General features: G+C 53.2%; 1 protein-coding gene across 6 annotated transcripts; it reads right to left on the reverse strand.

Moving 5' to 3' along the window:
* Positions 1–595: 595 nt before the first annotated feature.
* Plekhb1 (pleckstrin homology domain containing, family B (evectins) member 1) lies at positions 596–14,772 on the reverse strand. 6 transcript variants are annotated; one of them, XM_005379943.2, is made up of 8 exons: positions 14,617–14,772; positions 11,526–11,601; positions 10,304–10,456; positions 9,486–9,588; positions 8,384–8,423; positions 5,675–5,779; positions 1,848–1,947; positions 596–1,309 (listed from the first exon to the last, which is right to left on the reverse strand). In XM_005379943.2, exons 1-8 carry the CDS (start codon positions 14,632–14,634, stop codon positions 1,173–1,175), a joined length of 732 nt encoding a protein of 243 aa, XP_005380000.1. In that variant the 5' UTR covers positions 14,635–14,772; the 3' UTR covers positions 596–1,172. The 6 variants fall into 6 exon arrangements, with proteins under 6 accessions (XP_005380000.1, XP_005379999.1, XP_005380003.1 ...); XM_005379942.2 differs by lacking the exon at positions 14,617–14,772 and adding an exon at positions 12,856–13,002; XM_005379946.2 differs by lacking the exon at positions 14,617–14,772 and adding an exon at positions 12,592–12,734.
* Between the last annotated feature and the right edge of the window lie 2,626 nt (positions 14,773–17,398).

Consider the following 17,398-nt stretch of genomic DNA (forward strand, 5'->3'; position numbering starts at 1 on the left):
GAGGCTGGAAGGGGACCAAATGAAGAGACTGCAGGCAGGCACATGGCAGAGGGTGCTTCCCGGTACAGGCTGGTACAGAATTGGCTGGTACAGAATTGGGTCAGGTCCCCAGGGAAACACTGCCATCTCCCCAGAAGTAAAGAAGAGACAAAGCAGGAGACGGTGAAAGTCACAGCAACAGACAGCTCCAGGGACTGGAAAGGCATTTCCTGATGGAGGCAACTTGCTAAGGCTAGAGCCCACCTGTCCCCTGCCCAGAAGCCCCCAGGTTAAGTTCAATTGTTGTCCTGAGGACCAGGGGCCTAGGAAACTACTAGTGGGAAGGATGGAACGAAACTGTTTCTGCTAAGGGTCTGTGTCAGTAGTAACAAAATGGGCAAAATACTCATCATAGGTGCAGTCATGAAACTTATTTGAAAAACTCACACCTCCCCTTCACTGGGCAGGCTCCTTAGCCTGCAGCTCACCATGATTTGTCCCCATCCGACCCCAAATGACCTCCCCTTTAATTTTTTTTTTTTTGTCGTCTTTTTGAGACAGGGTCTCGCTGTGCAGTTCAGGCTGGCCTGGAGCTCACTTTGTAGCTCAGGCTGGTCTCCAACTCGCAACAATCCTCCTGTCTCAGCCTCCCAAGTGCTGGGATTACACGCGTGCGCCACCACGCCCGGCTTTAATTCTTTGGATGTGCCAACAGCAGCGCTCCCAGCCTACCTGCCTCACGCACTTCCCCTATTCAGCCTTGTCAAAGGACAGATGACTCTGCAGCTTGGTCAAGTGTCTGTTTACTCCCGTTTCCCTCACCACGCCTGGCGCTCTCCCAGGAGAGGCAGGGAGCCCTATTAATGTTGTCACACCAGAGCCTGGGAGATTTAAATCCAGATGAAGTTGTTTGCTGTCTCCTGGTGCGTTTGCAGGAAATGTATGCATATGCGTCTGTAGGGGATTTCTGGGGTGTCCGGATGTGGGGATTTCTAGCCATGTTCCTGCCTCAGATGACAGCTTCTTCTGGAGTTGGGAGAGGGGAGGAGGAAAGAAAAGGGGAGATGGCTCAAGCCCAGAAGGCGCTCAGGGCGAGGAGAGGGTCAAATGGGAGCGGGCGTGGGTGGTGGAATCCAGGAGGTAAAGGGGGCTAGCGGTAAGCGCGGGGTCCCGAGCTCTCGGAGTCCCAAGGTTCAGAACCAGCAGGGTGACCACATGAGAGAGCCCAGCGCGGCGCCCGTGGCGGCCCCGGCCAGCATGCCCATGGCCAGCGGGGCGCCCGAGCTGTAGCAGGGGTCCTCCCGCACGATCACGTGCGTCACGCCGGGACCTGCGGAAAGCCAGAGGGCCCAGGAGGGCCGGGACCTCAGAGGAGGGAACCGACTCATCTGACTCATCCTCGTTCCCTCTCCGCGTGACTCCAGCCCAACCCAGGGTTAAGGCGCTGAGCCCGTTTCCGCGGCTTCCAGGTCTTGTATGTGCCACAAATGTGCTGGGACTGTGGGGCTAGGGCCGAGTGGCAGGGCAACTCCAGGATCTCTAGGCACCCCAGCGCTGCACCTGAGGATGGGCTTCACAGCCCAGACTTTGGAGCGGGAAGGAGGCAGCCATCCCCGCATTAACCACCAGGGGTCGCTATCGGCTCAGGAACGGCATCAAGAGGCAGCCCGGCGAGTGGGTCGGGGCGAGCCTGGAGAGGTGCATCGGATCTGGAGTAGGGAGGGCTATTTCGAATCACAGAATGGGGAAGGGCTAAGGTGGAAAATCTGAGATCACCAAAGGGTGAGGCCTGGTCCTGACTGATGGGCCGTGGGCAGGGCCTGGTGCCGGATCTAGGCAGGCCTGGCGCTGCGCAGGCTGGGGCTTACCTGCATAGGGCGGCCCATAGTAGCTGCGGACGTAGGTGGCCTCGTGTGCATTGGGGGGCACCACCTCGTAGTAGTCCTGGTATGGGCTGTAGACACGCACCTGGGGAATCCAACCCGGTCAGCTGCCCAGGAACTCCCTGGCCTGGGCTTGGTCCCCCACCCTCTTCCTAGCCCCCTCAACCCAGAGAGCCTCCTCTTAGAGCTGAGAAATGGGTCCCCAGGAGCCAGTAGGCTCCGGAGAAAGGACCTGCCTCTCACAAGGTCCAAGGTCCTTGCTTTTAAAACTCCTGCTCTTTCATCCAGCTCCCAAGTCATGCCCGTCCTGCTGCCCTGGCCCACCTCAAAACATTTTCCATGGCTCCCACTTTCCCCTCACAGGTAGTGAAGTATTTGTGAGCAACTGTACAATGCCCCAACTTGGAGAAACCCAACTGATTATTCTCCTAGACCAAGGGAGGGGAATAAGGCCAAGTCCCAGCAAGGAAAGGGGTGAGGAGGACAGAAAGGGAAACAGAAGGACCGGGGAAGGGAAATACCCCAGTAACTATTATCGAGCATCTACTGTGCACCCCGTCTGGAGGGAGGAATCCACATGTGTAACTTCCAGGCATTATTCTCTCCAAAGTACCAGAGCTGGGACTGAGGCTCAGAAAATGGTCCGTGCTTTCTCTGGAATTTACTCCTGCTTACCTTGCTCCCCAGCTAGATTTCTGCCAGTGGTTCAAATCTTAGGTCAAAATCACTCACTCTAAGAAGCCAACCTGGTCTCAGAAAAAATTCTTCTTTCCTGATTTTTTCTTTTTGAGACCGGGTCTCCCTATGTAGTTCAGGCTGGCCTTGAACTCACTCTTTAGTCCATGCTAGCCTTGAGCTTGCAGAGATCTTCCTGCTTCAGCCTCCTGAGTGCTGGGAGTACAGGCGTACACCATCACACTGGGGCTTCCTGAATTCTTTATGGACTATGTTTGTGACTTACTACCTTTTCTCTTGTCCCTGCCTGCCTACACCCTCATGTGAACTACCTTTGGGGAATAACCCATTAATTTGTGTTATCAGCAGGGCCTAACGCATGGCAGAAACTGAGAAATATATTAAACAGAAACACTCATTTAAGCCCCTCATTTTACCCATGGGGGAGCAGATCTAGAGAAGTGGCAAAATCCCCTTCTTTTGTGGATCCTTCCTCTTAGCCTCCTTTCATCCTGTATCGGTCTCTCACCGGGCTTCACATCTGAGTGGTTCAACTCCCTTTAGAAGTCTAGGTTGTCTCAAACTCCACTAACTCAAAGTGATTACACCATCTCTGCATCTCCCCAGCGTGTCCTCTCCCTGTCAGTGTTTTCTCTGTCAATGCCACCGCTATGCATTCGAACCAAGAAATCAGGCTGGCGCCTTCGTTTTCCCACACCTGCCTTTCACGTCACATTAGCCATCAGGTCACATGAGTTTATCTTCCAGATACGCCCTTGCGTCCATCCTTCTGGCCAGTGCCAACAGACTAAGCCACTGGTTTTAGTAATTTAGATATTTGGACATTGAAAAAACACTTTAAAAGAAATGTGTGGAAGGGAAAGAGCCAGATCACAGAAGGCCGAAGGATGGTTGAGGTTTCTCCTGAGAAATCCGGCTGTCGAGGGGAGTTCTCCAAGCACACCTCATGACTTGTCTCCAAGCCACTTCCCTTTCACACAGACTCCTTCTTACCTTCCCTTATTCAGTCACCTACTTTGTCTTTCAGAATCAACTCAGGTATTGCTCTCCGTAAGCCTCAGGCTCTGTGGCACCCATCATCCATCTGGGCACCCACAGTCCTTGGACCGCCCTCCCTCACCCCACTGATCAACCATGGTGTGCTGTTTGTTTCCCTGTGAGTGTTTCTCCCAGCAGACGGGGAGACCCCTCCAAGTCCCACCAGACCCGACTGGAATATGCCAGGGGTCTAACACATGTTTACTGAATTTGGCTATAGTGACTCAACTACAGGGCTAAAATGGAACTAAAGTTGCCCAACTTTGAGTTGAATGAGAGTCAAGTTAGGGAGAAAAACAGTCCCTGGGCAGTGCAGGAAACTGAGACAAGTAATGGTGTTGGTCCTCAGCCTCAAGGAACTCTACTTGCCATGCTGCCTCCCCAGAAGGCTGGTCGGTGTGGTCAGATTCTGGGCTCTAAACACAGAAGGGCTGGAAGAATGGAAGGACTCCGATCCAGCGATGTTTTGGAATTTAAGTCCAAAGCCTCTACCTGCGCCATAGCTGCAAGGAGCCAGTGGCCTTATGAGGCCCTGGAGAGGGTGGAAAACACCACCTCATCCCCCCTGAGACACCTGTTTCTACCCTCCAAGTCTGGGAGGCCCAGAAGTAAACTCCTGCAGAGCACCTGGCAACTAGCAGAGTCACCCCAGAGACCTCACGGACAGAACTGAGGATCTGATCGCTGACCCTCTCCCTCTTCAATGTCTTTGCCCCTTCTGTGCGTTGGGACAGTATGGCCAGTCAGGGGGTCGTATGTAAATAACCCGCTTTAGGCAAACCACGGTGTACTTAGGTGTACAGTCTCTTAAGTCCTGCATTCTGACATCAACACCTTAAACACACTTGTATTCTAGGCTGAGGCATGGGGAAAACTTCAGAATGATGACTGGAAGTCCTGGGCCTATCTCCGAGGAACTGAGCGACACTTATCAAGTCGGGCAACCTCTGAGAGCTTCAGCCTCGTCACCTGCAAAGTTGTTTTTCCCACACTACTGCCGCCCAAGGTAATGTGAGAATCCAGCAGAATCACATCTCTGTACCGAGGTGGGCCAAGTGCTTCTAGGTTCAGTGGCTCTGCATGTTAGAATCTCCAGGAACAATTTTTAAAGCTACGGCTATCCTAGGCCCCACCCCAGATCTATGAAGTCTGAGCATCAAGAGGCAGAATGTGAACAGTTGTTTTAGTCCCTAAGCAACTCGAGCACAGAGGGCACCGCTGAGCAAGACACAGTTCAAGGTGACTCCGACCTACTTGAGAGCCCGTGCCCGGCGCTGTGCTCAGCACTGGGGAGAGAGAAAGGATCAGGCCCAAGGCCTGCTTTTGAGAACAATTCAGGTTGGGGAGAGAAAGAACTAGACTAAATTACAGTTAGTGATAGTAACGCCACACCGAGGTTCTCCCTCCCTCCCTGCCTCCCTCCTTCCGGTCTTTCCCTCCTTCCCTCCTCCTTCAGTGAAATTTCTCTGAGACCTATTTGTGCCAGCTGCCTGTGTGCTGGGAGGAGGACAGAATAGACTGTCCCCATCACCGAGCGCTGCTGATTTTACACCTACTCTGTATCCACCCCCACGCCAGGCTGCACAGTGGCAGAGCTAGTTAAGACCTGGTCTTTGCCTTGGGGGAAGTTCCAGGTCTCGGGAGGCCAAACAGATAGGAATAAACCAGGTCAAATAAAGACAGCGCTAAGCAACAGTGACATCCGCTGTGGGAGGGAGTGACAGTGCCTGAAGGTCCGGGAAGTCCTCACTCTGGAGGTGGTGGCCTTTGGGGTGGGCCTTTAAGGAGGAGCTCAGGGTGAAGGAGGCAGCAGAGAACAGCTAGAGCAGCGGCTGGGAAGAGGGGTAGTGGAGCGCTGGGCAGAGGGAACAGCAGCGGCCTGAGCACACACACCAGGGACGTGGCAGGAGGGACCAGCCAGATGCCACAAGCCTCGACAGCCACGCTGTGTTTGGCGTCCCGGGAGTGGCAGAGAGAGCCTAGGATGTTTGCGCACAGAGAAAGGATGTGACTGGGATGTTCTGGACGCTCATCCTGGTGGCCAGAATGGAGGCAGGGAGGGACGAGCCAGCACTTACCCAGATCCGCCTCTCAACTTTACAGGGGCTCCATGAGCTGGTCACACACCTGACCTTGGGGCAAACCCGGCGGCTCCTGGGTGGGACGGTGGCTCCAGCTGGGGCCTGCTCCAGCCGTGGAAACCCAAGAGGGGAGGGAGGGAGGCGTCAGAGGCCCCTTACACCTGGAGAGACTCTGAGCTCTTACCAGGCCCTACCAGGGTCTTCTGGCTGCTGGGCTGGGGAGGGGGAAGGGCGTCCTCTTCTTCTTCAGTGCACGGGGAGGAGGGGCAGCTCAGGGAGGGGTGGACGGCCAGAGCTATGCAGTGAGCGTGGCCAGCAGCCTGTTCCCAACCCACTCTGGCCTGTTTGGCGCAGCTGGTCTCCCAGTCTGCAGGGAGAACAGGGCAGGCCCGATGTGCCCTCCCACCCTCCTGGCCCCTTCCATCACCAACACCCCAGCCGCGCCCCGTGTCCCTGGGCTCCACGTTCCCTGCTACAGCCAGAGTCAAGGACTCTGCCTGGGGCTTCTACCCAGTGTGGAGCCTGAAGCTATAGCTCGTAGAGGGACAAAGCACAGGTCGCTCCTGCAGAGGCACAGGCAGAAGCTTACAAACAGGCGTGAACACAGACACAGGCAGACATGGGTACAAAGACAGAGGGACGAGCGTGCCTGCTCCAGTAAGCCCCGAGCCCTGGAGAGATGCGCGTGTGTGGGGAGCACAGGCAGGCAGGGCAGAGAGCACCATGAGGGTGGACAACAGAAAAGGGACAAGACAGCTTCATAGAGTCACAGACACAGAACGGTCAGCTCTCACCTTCCTTCCTTCCACCTTCCTTCACGGACCCCATCAGCCCTACTCAAAGGTGCTCTGGAGTTTAAAGCTCAGCCCAACTCGGGTCTCGTCCCCCTGATGTTCCAGCCTCACTATCCTCCACCTGGAAGCCCGAGTCAGCCCTCCCGCTGGCTCTCACAACCTTCAGGAAAAGTCCAGTTCCTCCAGCTGGACTCTGATGACCTTACAGGTCATTTCTCCTGTGTTATTTCCTCCATGCTAAACCTTCTGGCCAGGCCACACGTGGGGCCTTGGACGCATGCATGTGACCACACACGCACACACCCCTTCCTTCCCTGCCTCTGCTTGCACAGCCCCTTTTGCAGAAAGTGGCTTCCTCCCAGAACCCCACCGACCTCGCCTCTAATTCAGGCTTCTCCACTGGCTTAGCACTAGGCGACTTTGGACAAGTCCCTTCTCTGAGCCTCAGCTTCTTATCAGTAAAATAGGCTTAATAATACCAACCCCCAGGCCTCCCCCGACAGGGTTGCCAGAGGGTGAAATGACGTAGGAGCTCAGCACAATGCCTGGCCCTCAGCAGGTGGAGGCCCCAGGGGGTTTCTAAGTGCGTCCCAGTCTCCTCTGCTGCGTCCCAGTGGGCTTTCTCTCTAGACGAGAGGAGGCGCCACTGTGCCCCAGACAGAGGGGCAGTCATAGATTCTGGAATCTGGCAGGCTGGGGTGCAGGCCATGCTAGGCCCCCTTGGTAGCTCTTCAAACCCATAGCTCCATCAGCCCTCAGCCCATTTCTACGAGCAACACCTGAGCCCAGACCTCCAGCCTGTGCCAGAGACACTGTCCTAGCCTCCTAACTGGTCCCAGGGCGTCCACTCTCCTCCCCTTTACAATCCATTTCCTACCTACCAGCCTGTCTTTTTAAAAATGCAAACCTAGGGGCTGGGGATTTAGCTCAGCGGCACAGCACCTGCCTGGCAAGCACAAGGTAGTGAGTTCAATTCCTGGTACTGGAAGAAAAAAAAACAAATAAAAATGCAAACCTGATCTGATCTGATCGTGGTATCCCTTTGCTTAAACTTTCAAAGCCTTCCTGGTGCTCTCAGAAGAAACCAGTATCTTTAACACAAGCACCCGCAAGGCCTGACCCTGGCAACGTTTCTTCCTCACTGACTCTCACTCCCTGAGCTCCAGCCGCCCCAGCCATACCATATTCCTTCTGCTCCTCCATCTGCCAACACCTTAAGCCTTCTCAGGGCCTTTGCATGTGCTGATCCCTTTGCTTGCAAAGATATTCCCTTCTCCACTTCCCTATACCCTTTACCCAATTTCTGTTCATGCTTCAGGTCTCAGCTTAAGCCTCATCTGAACTTTCACCTGATCAGGCCACCAAAGGAGTCACACACTGCACGCCTCCATTAGAACTGTTAGCACTGCTGAGGTGGAATCACTGATTAGTTGTTTCACATCTAGCTCCTCTGGGCTGAGTCGAGAGGGGCCAGAGCCCATATCCCCTTGGTTTACTTCTAATCCCTGGGCCTTGGTACAGAGGCTGGCACACAGTAGGAACTTGATAAGTATTTGTTGTGTGGATGGATGAACCTCAGCCTTATTATCTGCAGAGAGGGAACAATCTCACAGTCTAGGTGTTCTAGGATTATACCTTTACCATATCCGGCACATAATAGTTGCTCGATAAAAGTTCCTTTTCCCTAGCTCCCATGCCACCTCCTTCTAGTCTTCAGGGAAGCTTCTCTCCATCCCTCCTTGCAGTGTAAGCGAGCTGTCCTCTCCCCTTTTTCCACATGGACTCAGGGTGTCTGAGTCTGTACAAGCCTATGCCTACTAGCTCGAGAGCTCCTGGCAGGTGGAGACCGAGTCTGAGTCATCCATGATTCCATGGCACATGGAGCTGGGAGGAGGGGGAGAGTGGGACTCACCGGGGTGGCATTTGCCTCCAGCAGTGCCGTCTTCCATGCTCTGCAAAGCAAACCCAGCACACCATGGGGAGGGAGTTCGAGGGAGGGAAAAGCGGCTCTCACATTCTAGGTTTCGTCCCCAAGCCAGGCTTTAGTCCCAGTCTCTTGTGAAGGGGAAGATCCTTCTGCTTCTCTCAGGCAGACAGAATCAAGCCCTTCCCTGCCCCTGTCACACGGATGCACCCTGGGTTAGGCAATTCACTCTGTAGTCTTTTCCTCTTTAGAAGCTCCAGTTTCCCCATCCACACAGTGGACTGTTGGACTTGGGGGTCACTTAAGGGCCTACACCCTAACATGCCTGGGCAGCTTCTCCAGCTGCAGCCCACCTCCCCATCCCAATCCTACAAGCACAGTTCCCCAAAGCTCTGACCCCAGAGCCCCAGGAATGCCCCGTGGACAACAGACAATCGGCCTTTGTTGGTTGCCATGGCAGCTGGCTGGGGTGGACAAGGCGGCTCTGTGCGGTCTGCCTGGAGCTCAGCTTCCCCCGCTCCCACACACCCATCTCTTTCACTGTCCTCCAGCATGAAGGCCAAGGACCTCAGTCAGAAAGTAGGAAGAGAAGGAATGTGAGGGAGCAGATGGCACCTGCCCGACTCCAAGTTTGGATTTGCCCTGATATGGGGCACAGGGAGCTGCCTCTATAGGGAGGTTGGGGTCCCCTTCCCAGGGCATCTGCTCAGAGGGAGCAGGAGGGAGGGTCCTTTAAGGACGCAATTGGTTGTACCGCCACAGCTCCCAGGTGAGGCTGCGGAATACCTGAATCTGACCAGTTGTGCTCACCGGTCGTCACTAACCTCTTCTGACTCCACACACTTGCAGGCCCCATGCACCCTTCTGCCTCCACACTCTGAGCTCAGCACAGACAACCTGAGGAGCTCAGCGTGCACCACACCAATCCCAGGAGGCATTCAGGTCTCCTCCACCCAGCCCGCAGGACACAACCTTGCTGACCAGTCTTTAAGCCCTTTTCCTACCACCAGGGACCTAGAAGACCCAGTGAGGAGGGCGCATCTGGTTGTGTTCCCCCAGAGCCTATCCAACATTTCCTGGAGCCACTCACATGGCATCATCCCGGGTCTCCGCGCACAGGTGCAGTTTGGAGCCCTCCTTTAGGGTCACAGTCAGTAGCCCGTCACGGCTCCGGCCCTCTGGGGGCTGCACATCTGGAAGCAGACACACATATATGAGCTTTCAAAGGTGCCAGGTCCTGCCGGTAATCAGGAACAAGAGCAGGAACTGACTTCTCTGAGTCCTGTTTACTGGTCATTGCTAACCTTCTCTGCTTCCACACTCTTTCTTGGGGTTCTGCTCTACTCTTTCTCCCCTTTTTTTTTTTTTTGGTCTTTTTGAGACAGGGTCTTGCTATGCAGTTCAGGCTGGCCTTGAGCTCACTTTGTAGCCCAGGCTGGTCTTGAACTCGCAACGATCCTCCTGCCTCAGCCTCCCAAGTGCTGGGATTACAGGTGTGCGCCACCACGCCCGGCTACTCTTTCTCCCCTCTTGTTTACGTTACTGGCTTCTTAGGTACATCTCTCAGTTACCCTGTTATGATTGTGGGCTGAGCCTTGGTTGAAGCATTTGGAGGTGTGCTATGTGACCCTGAGCCAGTCACTTCTTTTGGCCTCTTTATTTCACGTTCATCCAGTTCCTAATGCCAGTTCATCTGACTTCAACCTCTGCAACACAGTACAGGAGAGAAATTCAACAAAGGACAGGTTTCTTACTTCAGACCTAACTAAACTGGAGTTCACAAAGGCCCAGAAGCAGCGGCTGCAAAGCTCCTGGAAAGCTTCAAGAGCCTTCCATTTGCAGCTATTCTCAGACACAGTGGGAGAGCCCTGCCTGCAGTCCCAGTGCCACAGAAGGGCTGCTGCTCACCGTGACACTCTTGGCCGACCTTTATGTCACGGACATTGAAGTGGATGAGCACGCGGTCTTCCTCATCCTGGGCCGTCTCATCGCGGTAGTAGCCCAGAGTTCCATCCAGCCACAGGGCAAACCAGTTCCGCTTCCAGCGGCGGAGGATGGAGCCTGCAGGACAGTCCATTGCACAATCCATTCCTGGGCTCCCAGAGCCCCTTAACCCTGGCCCTCCGTTTTAACTTCTTGTCCATCTACCTCCTGAAATGAGGGCAGGGGCTTTTTTCTGTCTTACTCCCTGCTTCCCACTAGCCTGACATGTAATAGAGGCTCAATACATGTGTTAAACAGTGAATGAAGGATCAAACTTATTGCTTGGGAGTTCCTCAGGCCTAGCCCAAGGTCCCTTCAAGGGCAAAGACTTCTCTCTGCTCTGAGCCTCCATCTCATCTCACACCTGGCTTGTGTGACAGTCGTTTCTGTCATTCTGCCACTTCTATCAGCTTGGGATTTTAACTCCCCACATCGGTCCTGAAACCCCGCAGGACTCGTGTTCAGTGTTTGCTGAACTTAATGGACAGGAAGCAGGGGGCATGGGAGCTGGGGGTCCCAGAGGTCCCAGGATAGCTCTTGTTCAGATGATGACTCTGGAAGCCTCAGACTGCTATAGCTTCAGGAATTTTGCAAATGGAATACCAACGAGAAAAGGGAAGGGCATAAGAAGGCTTTTTAGAGCTGTATGGATTCCTAAGCAGAAGGATTTTTCCTTTTGTTCCAGGGCTTTGTTCTGCATCTAGTCCTGGGTTGGGGTGCTGTGGACACACACAGAGTCGAATCCAGACCCTGTCCTAGAGCTCACAGCATAGGGCCAATATAGAGCAGGGGAGTGAGGAGACCCACAGGCAATGGCAGTTATATTACAGGTCATTGTGGGAACTGAAGAGGGAACCTGTGACCCAGCCTGGTGCCACAGGGGCAGGATGGGGTTAGAGGAAAAGCTGGAGAAGACTCATCCAAGAGGAGATCTTGGACAGGGTCTTGAAGAGTTAAGCAGAGGCTTGCCAAGCACTCAGGAAGGGGAAGGACATCAGGCAGGGAGAAAAGCACAGACATGGAAGGAGAAGCTAGAGGGTTCTGATTTCTTGGGAGAGGATTCACTGTTGCTGGCCTAACACACCACTTCCCACACCCCTGCCCCAGGACAGGGTACAGGACAAAGGCACGGCCCAAGGTCACTCACTCTGTCTCCACAGCCAGCCGCCCCTCACCAGGGCCATTTCTTCAAAAGGACTTTCCAGGGTGGAATCAGGCGGCACCTGTCAGAGGAGGCAGGACACACAGGTCTCATTGGCAGCTCCAGAGCACCTCCCCAGAGAGAAGCCCCCAGCCCACCCTCCCTGGGGGGGCACCCAGGAAATGCTTAAGGCAGTGTTAGTAAACAACAGGGCCGGGCGGCCTCCGTCTCCTCCCCATCCTCAGCTCCGGACAGAGAATGGGAGCTCTGTCCGGCGGGGTCAGCAGGGCTGCCACCCTCTGGGGTGCGGTGGGGGCTGGGATCAGAAGCCTGGATTCCAGTCTCAGCTCTAGAACCGTAGCCAAGTCCCTTCACCTTGCGCCTCCCGCCTGGCCTCAGATTCTGTGAAACTGGAAGTGCCGTGAAGCAGGTAGAAAGAAGAGTGTCTACGAAGCAGGCAGAGGCTGGGGTGAGGAACTCTTAAAACTCATACAATGTTAGAAAACGGGATTTTGAAATGGCAGCACAGAATATCAGCATCGTGGCAATGACCGAGGGACCACCATGACTAAGAAAAGCCTCCTTACACTCGGACCCCAGGGGAGCCGTTTACAAAGTGCATAAAATAATAGTTGAACGGCAATTGTGACTGACTGAAAACTACATGCTGGGTACACTGCTCTGCTTGCACTTATTAGCTTAGTTAAGCCACCTAACAATCTTTGCTATCGTTCCACTTTTAGAGAAGTGGAAACTAGGGCCTGGAGAGGTCCAGCCTCTTGCTCAGACCCACTGGGTTAGTAAGCTCCGGAGCCAGGATCCACACCCAGCAGTCCTGGCTTCTCACCACTCTGCTCCAGGCGCTGGGAGAATGTGTGCTCACCATCATGTGTGAGGGTGGGAGGCAAGCTCTGCTGGTCCTCATGGTCCCTAGGTGATTCCAGCGTGCAGTGACGTTTGAGAGCCACTGTACAAACTATGAACTCACTTTGTCCCCACCACAACCCTGTTAAGTGGGGATCTGTGCACCTATTTTACAGGTGGACAAACTGAGAGACAGCAAATGACGTACCCATGTTTGTGATGGAGCTTGGACTGGAATCCATGTCCGCCCTGTTCCTGAGGGCGATTTATTTTTGAGCAGGTGCCTCTTCCCCTCCCCCACCTGCTCGCACCCGTTGCTGTGTAACAAGAGCTGGCACGCTTGGGTGAAAGACCTGGCCTTGTCTCTCTTTCTCCTGCCGCTCCCCGCCTCCTTTCCAGGCTCTGGCACAGATCAGACAAGAGGGCCAGGTCCACACTCCCTCTCCACCCCCAACCCTCGTGATGTACCCACCTGTCTACACCTGTTGCGGATGGTGCTGCCAAAACGGCCCGCTACCCGATGCAGCTGCCACCCAACCCCTTTGCGCCTGCGCTTTGTGCAACCAGAGAGCCTGGGGCATTTCATTCCCCAGGCTGCGCCCGCCCGGTTCCTAACTGCCCCAGGGCCCCGCCCCACCCCAGGAGGGGGCGTGGTTTAAGGAGGAGCTACGAAGACCGAGGCATAATGGAAATTGTAGTCTGTAGCCCTAAAGTTGGCCCGGAGAAGCTCTCTGGAGTGACAGCCCCGTGCTGACCCCGAGTACTTGAGAGGCCACACCTGCAATTATTTTTTCTTTCTTTTCTCTTTTCTACCTCTCCTCCAGACGGCGGTCTCATCATGTCGCCCAGGTTAGCATCGAGCGATATTCCTGCGCCCTCCACCTGAGTAGCTGGCCCTACAGGTTTGTACTACACGCTCAGTTTATTTTTCTATTAAGACATTTGTTCGCTTACTTATGATAAGCGGTGCTGGGGATCAACCCCAGGGGCTCACACATGAGAGGTAAGGAATCTACCACTGAGCTACACTCCCAGCCTCTATCATAAAATAATTTTTCTTAGGAATTTGTGGCAAGGGTCCTAGCATCCAAGAAAACTAAACAGTACAAAACAAAAAAGAGGTAAGAAGAAAAAAGGAACAATGACTGTGCGAAAGGGGGATAGCCTTGCACGCAAACTGTGCCCAGGGACAAGGGCATTAAGAAGTTTTACAGAAGCAGAGTGTGGTGGTACACGCCTGTGATCCAGCTCTCTGGCAGGCTGAGGCAGGAGGATCACAAGTTTGAGCCCAGCCTGGGCAAAACTCAGTGACTGGGGCAGGATATAGCTCAGCGGCACAGTGCCTGCCTGGCAAGCACAAGGTCCTGAGTTCAATCCCCTGTACAAAAAAACCAAAAAGCTTAGTGACTTAGTGAGACCCTGTCTCAAAATGGAAAATAAAAGTGGGCCAGGTCCACAGAGCATGGTGCAGTGGGGTGTTACTGCAGTTCCAGGTACATAGGAGGACGGTCTCCCAGGACAAGTAGCAGTCTCCTGGGATACCTAAGGGCTCCATATGAGTGCTGGTCAGAAAGTTGAAGGGTCTCTGGTGTGTTTAGAAATAGAATGCAGGGTTGGGGAGCACACTGGGACTGGCAGGTGATAAAACCATAGCATTTTCAAGAATATAACTCAAGACAAGTTCAGGCCAGCCTAAACAACTTAGTGACTTAACAAGACACTATCTTAGAATAAAAAATATTTTTTTAAAATTAAAATCCCAGTACTTGGGAGGCTGAGGTAGGAGGATTGACATGAGTTTAAGGCTAGCCTGGGCTACCTAGTTATTTCAAGTCCAGCCTTAACTACTTAGTGAGACCCTGTCTCAAAACAAACAAAGGTATCTATCTATCTATCTATCTATCTATTTATATAAATTTTTTTTAAAGAAGCTGGGGATGTAGCGCAGTATGAAGGCCTTGGGTTCAGTGCCCAGTGCGGGGTTGGGGGAGCACTGGAGGCGTGGATCCACTGGAGAAGGGAGTGTTTCTGTATCTGTCACCCGAGTCTACCCTCCAGGATAATTTCTTTGAATAGCTGAACCCCAAGCCCCGACTTCCATAAGAGCCGACACAGATATCATTCAAAGAGCAGGGGCAGCCAGGACCTGAAAGGTTCCTGGTCTGACCCCCTATTTCAGCAGGGTCCCTCCCTGCGCCCTTCCTCCGCCCCGGGAACTCTTCCTTTCCCTTACCGGAGTTGCCGGGCTCATGGCTTCTGGGCAGTCAGGGCAGCACTTCCGAGAAAGCTCCTGCAGGAGCGTGTTTCCCTGAGGACTTAGAGATAAGGGGATCAGAAGGGTGCTACCAAGTGGGGGCCTGACGGGGGAGGCAGAGAGGGGGTGCACAGAGCGTAGGGAAAGTCATCCTCTTTCTCCAGTCCCCGCCCTTCCGGACTGATCTGCTGTGACCCTCAGTTTCCGGTCAAGACATCCGCGATCCCGAGGTGGTCTTGGCCCAGCGCCTCCGAGGGCCCGGGCCAACGGCGGCAGGGTGACGGGGTGGGGAGAGGTGGGCGCTCCAGAGGACAGGGGCAAGTCCTCCACCTTCCACCTTCAGTAGAAGGCGGGGCTAAATCTTCATTCTTTCCCGCCACGGTGCTCATTGTCCCAGTCCTGGCTGCACAGCCTGGCTCCTTAAGCTCTCTTGACCTCGGCCACCCGGGTGCTTCAGCTCTCCGTGCAGTGCGTGCCCTGCTGGGGGATTCCACATGGCCGATCCTATTATCCGCTGAGCTCATCCCCTCTTAGCCGCCCCAGGAACCAGATCTCCCGAACCACCCTGTTTTTCATCCCTGTGCCTTTAACACACTCTCTGGTCCCTAGTCCTTTCCACCCCTACCTTTGCCTGGCTAAAATTCCTCATCCCTTTGCTGGGATGGAAGGAGTGAGGTAGGAGGGAAGGAAAGGTGAGGGGGAGAGGGGGAGGGGGAGGAGAGGGAGGGGAGGGGAGGGGCAGGGAGAGAAGCTGGCCTGGATCTCACTGTCTCCCCGGCTCTCCCCAGCTACCCCTGCTCCGCTCTTCCAGATGGGCAATTGAGCGTCCTTCATAGAAGGGGCGGAATGCGGAAAGGTGCAATCATCTCCTAAATTTCATTTTCCTAATTTAGCAAGATGATGACAAGGGAAGATTCTCCAACAGCCCTGTAGAGTTCAGGGGAAAGACTTTCTCCCCACGCTCCTAAAAAGATGCTAGGACAGGCAAAAGGGGAAAAGATTTTAAGCAAATTGAACCACAGACACGGATATGGAATCTAAATGTATCAGACTTGGGGTGTGTGTCCGAAATGTTGGCTAGTGACTCTCTGTGGTGGATTGACAACTGGTGGTCAACTTGTAATACCCAGCTGAACTGAGTAAGAGTGGTGCTGGGTGTGGGAGGCCCACCTGAGGACTGTTGCCAGCAGCATAAGAGGCAGAACTGGAGCAGAAAGGAGGCTGTCAAAAGCTGGCAGAAGCTGTTGGAAGCCTGTTGGAAGCGGGGAGAAGCTGTAAGGAGCTGTTGGATCTCGGAGGGGCTTGTCATGCTGGCTTTCCTGATGAACTTGGCTGTTTTCATCCTCCAAGGAGCTCGGGGCCTTTTTGGCACTGAGAACAGCTTTGGTTCACTTTGGGGGAGCTCACTCTGAGCATCACTTCCTGGCTCCAGTATAGATCCCTCAGCCTGCTGGCACAGATCCTTCATCCCACTGGCACAGGCTTTCTAGATTTCACCACTGACCTTTGGGCCTTGTCAGCGCAGATCCTTGAAACAGGCCTGCATGAGATGTTGTTATGGGCTCTAGGCCTCCAATTAGACTCATGGGAGCATTATTATGAGCTCTAGGTCTTCAGCTGAACTCATGCAGACATTATTGTGGGATCCAGGCCCTCAGCTGGATTCTTTGGTTTTAGTGTGTGGACAGATTTGCTGCACTCTCTTTTATATGATTCTTTGGGTGACTATGATAAATAATCTTATAAAATATGTGTCCTGTATTACATTGTTCCTCTTGCAAAACCCCAAACCACAACACCCTCTTTGAGGTACTAATGAAACTTTTGGATCTGTTAAGAGAGTATCCAGACTTGTCACATTTTGCATGTAATTCTCAGGAGTTGTAGGCCCACGAAGCATGATGATCACCATTGCCTTGTCTCGATTCATTCATTCTTTCTTTCTTCTTTCTTTCTTTCTTTCTTTCTTTCTTTCTTTCTTTCTGGCAGATTCTTGCTAAATAGTGCAGGCTGGCTTTGAACTTGCTTATGTGGCCGATGCTGGCCTCAAACTCAAGGTGATCCTCCTGCCTCAGCCTCCCAAGTGCTGGCATTACAGGTATGTGCCACCACACCTGGATGTTGGCTTGTTTTGATTCTCACTGTGTAGAGATGCAAAGAATGTGGATTGGCTGATGAGAGATGTGAGCACACAGTTCCAAGTCCCTGCTCCAGCCATCTATTTGTTTAATCACCTAAAACTTATTGAGACCAAAGAGCCAATAAGTAACTTTCATGTTTCTCTTGTAACTGTGGCACATAGAACTATTGGCATAGAGCTATTTCAAAAGTTCCTGGTGGAAAAAAATAAAGTTCTTGGTGAATGAACAGCTCATGGATAGCATACTATTTAGGGAATAGTGGACAGGCTCATCAAATTCAAATTTACTAGACAGTATAATATGAGAATAATTTATATTATTATCTCTACTAAAATGGAAGTTGATATCAAGACGCAAAATTTTTTTTTCAGGAAAAAGAATATTAGGCTCCTAAAGATCCAATTTGAAGAAAAGTAAAACCACTTGCATGAAAGTATTTTTAATAATTTTAGTGTGCTGAGTGTGGTGCCACATACTTGTAACCCCAGCACTCTGGAGGCCGAGGCAGAAGGACTGCTGTGAGTTTAAGGCCAGCCTGGGCTACATAAGCAAGTTCAAAGCCAACCTGGACTACACAGTGAGACCCTACCTAAGAAAAAAAAGAAATTACAGAGTTACAA

The sequence above is a fragment of the Chinchilla lanigera genome, unplaced genomic scaffold (genome assembly GCF_000276665.1).
Source record: "Chinchilla lanigera isolate Chin_1 unplaced genomic scaffold, ChiLan1.0 scaffold00013, whole genome shotgun sequence".
Taxonomy (NCBI): Eukaryota; Metazoa; Chordata; class Mammalia; order Rodentia; family Chinchillidae; genus Chinchilla; species Chinchilla lanigera.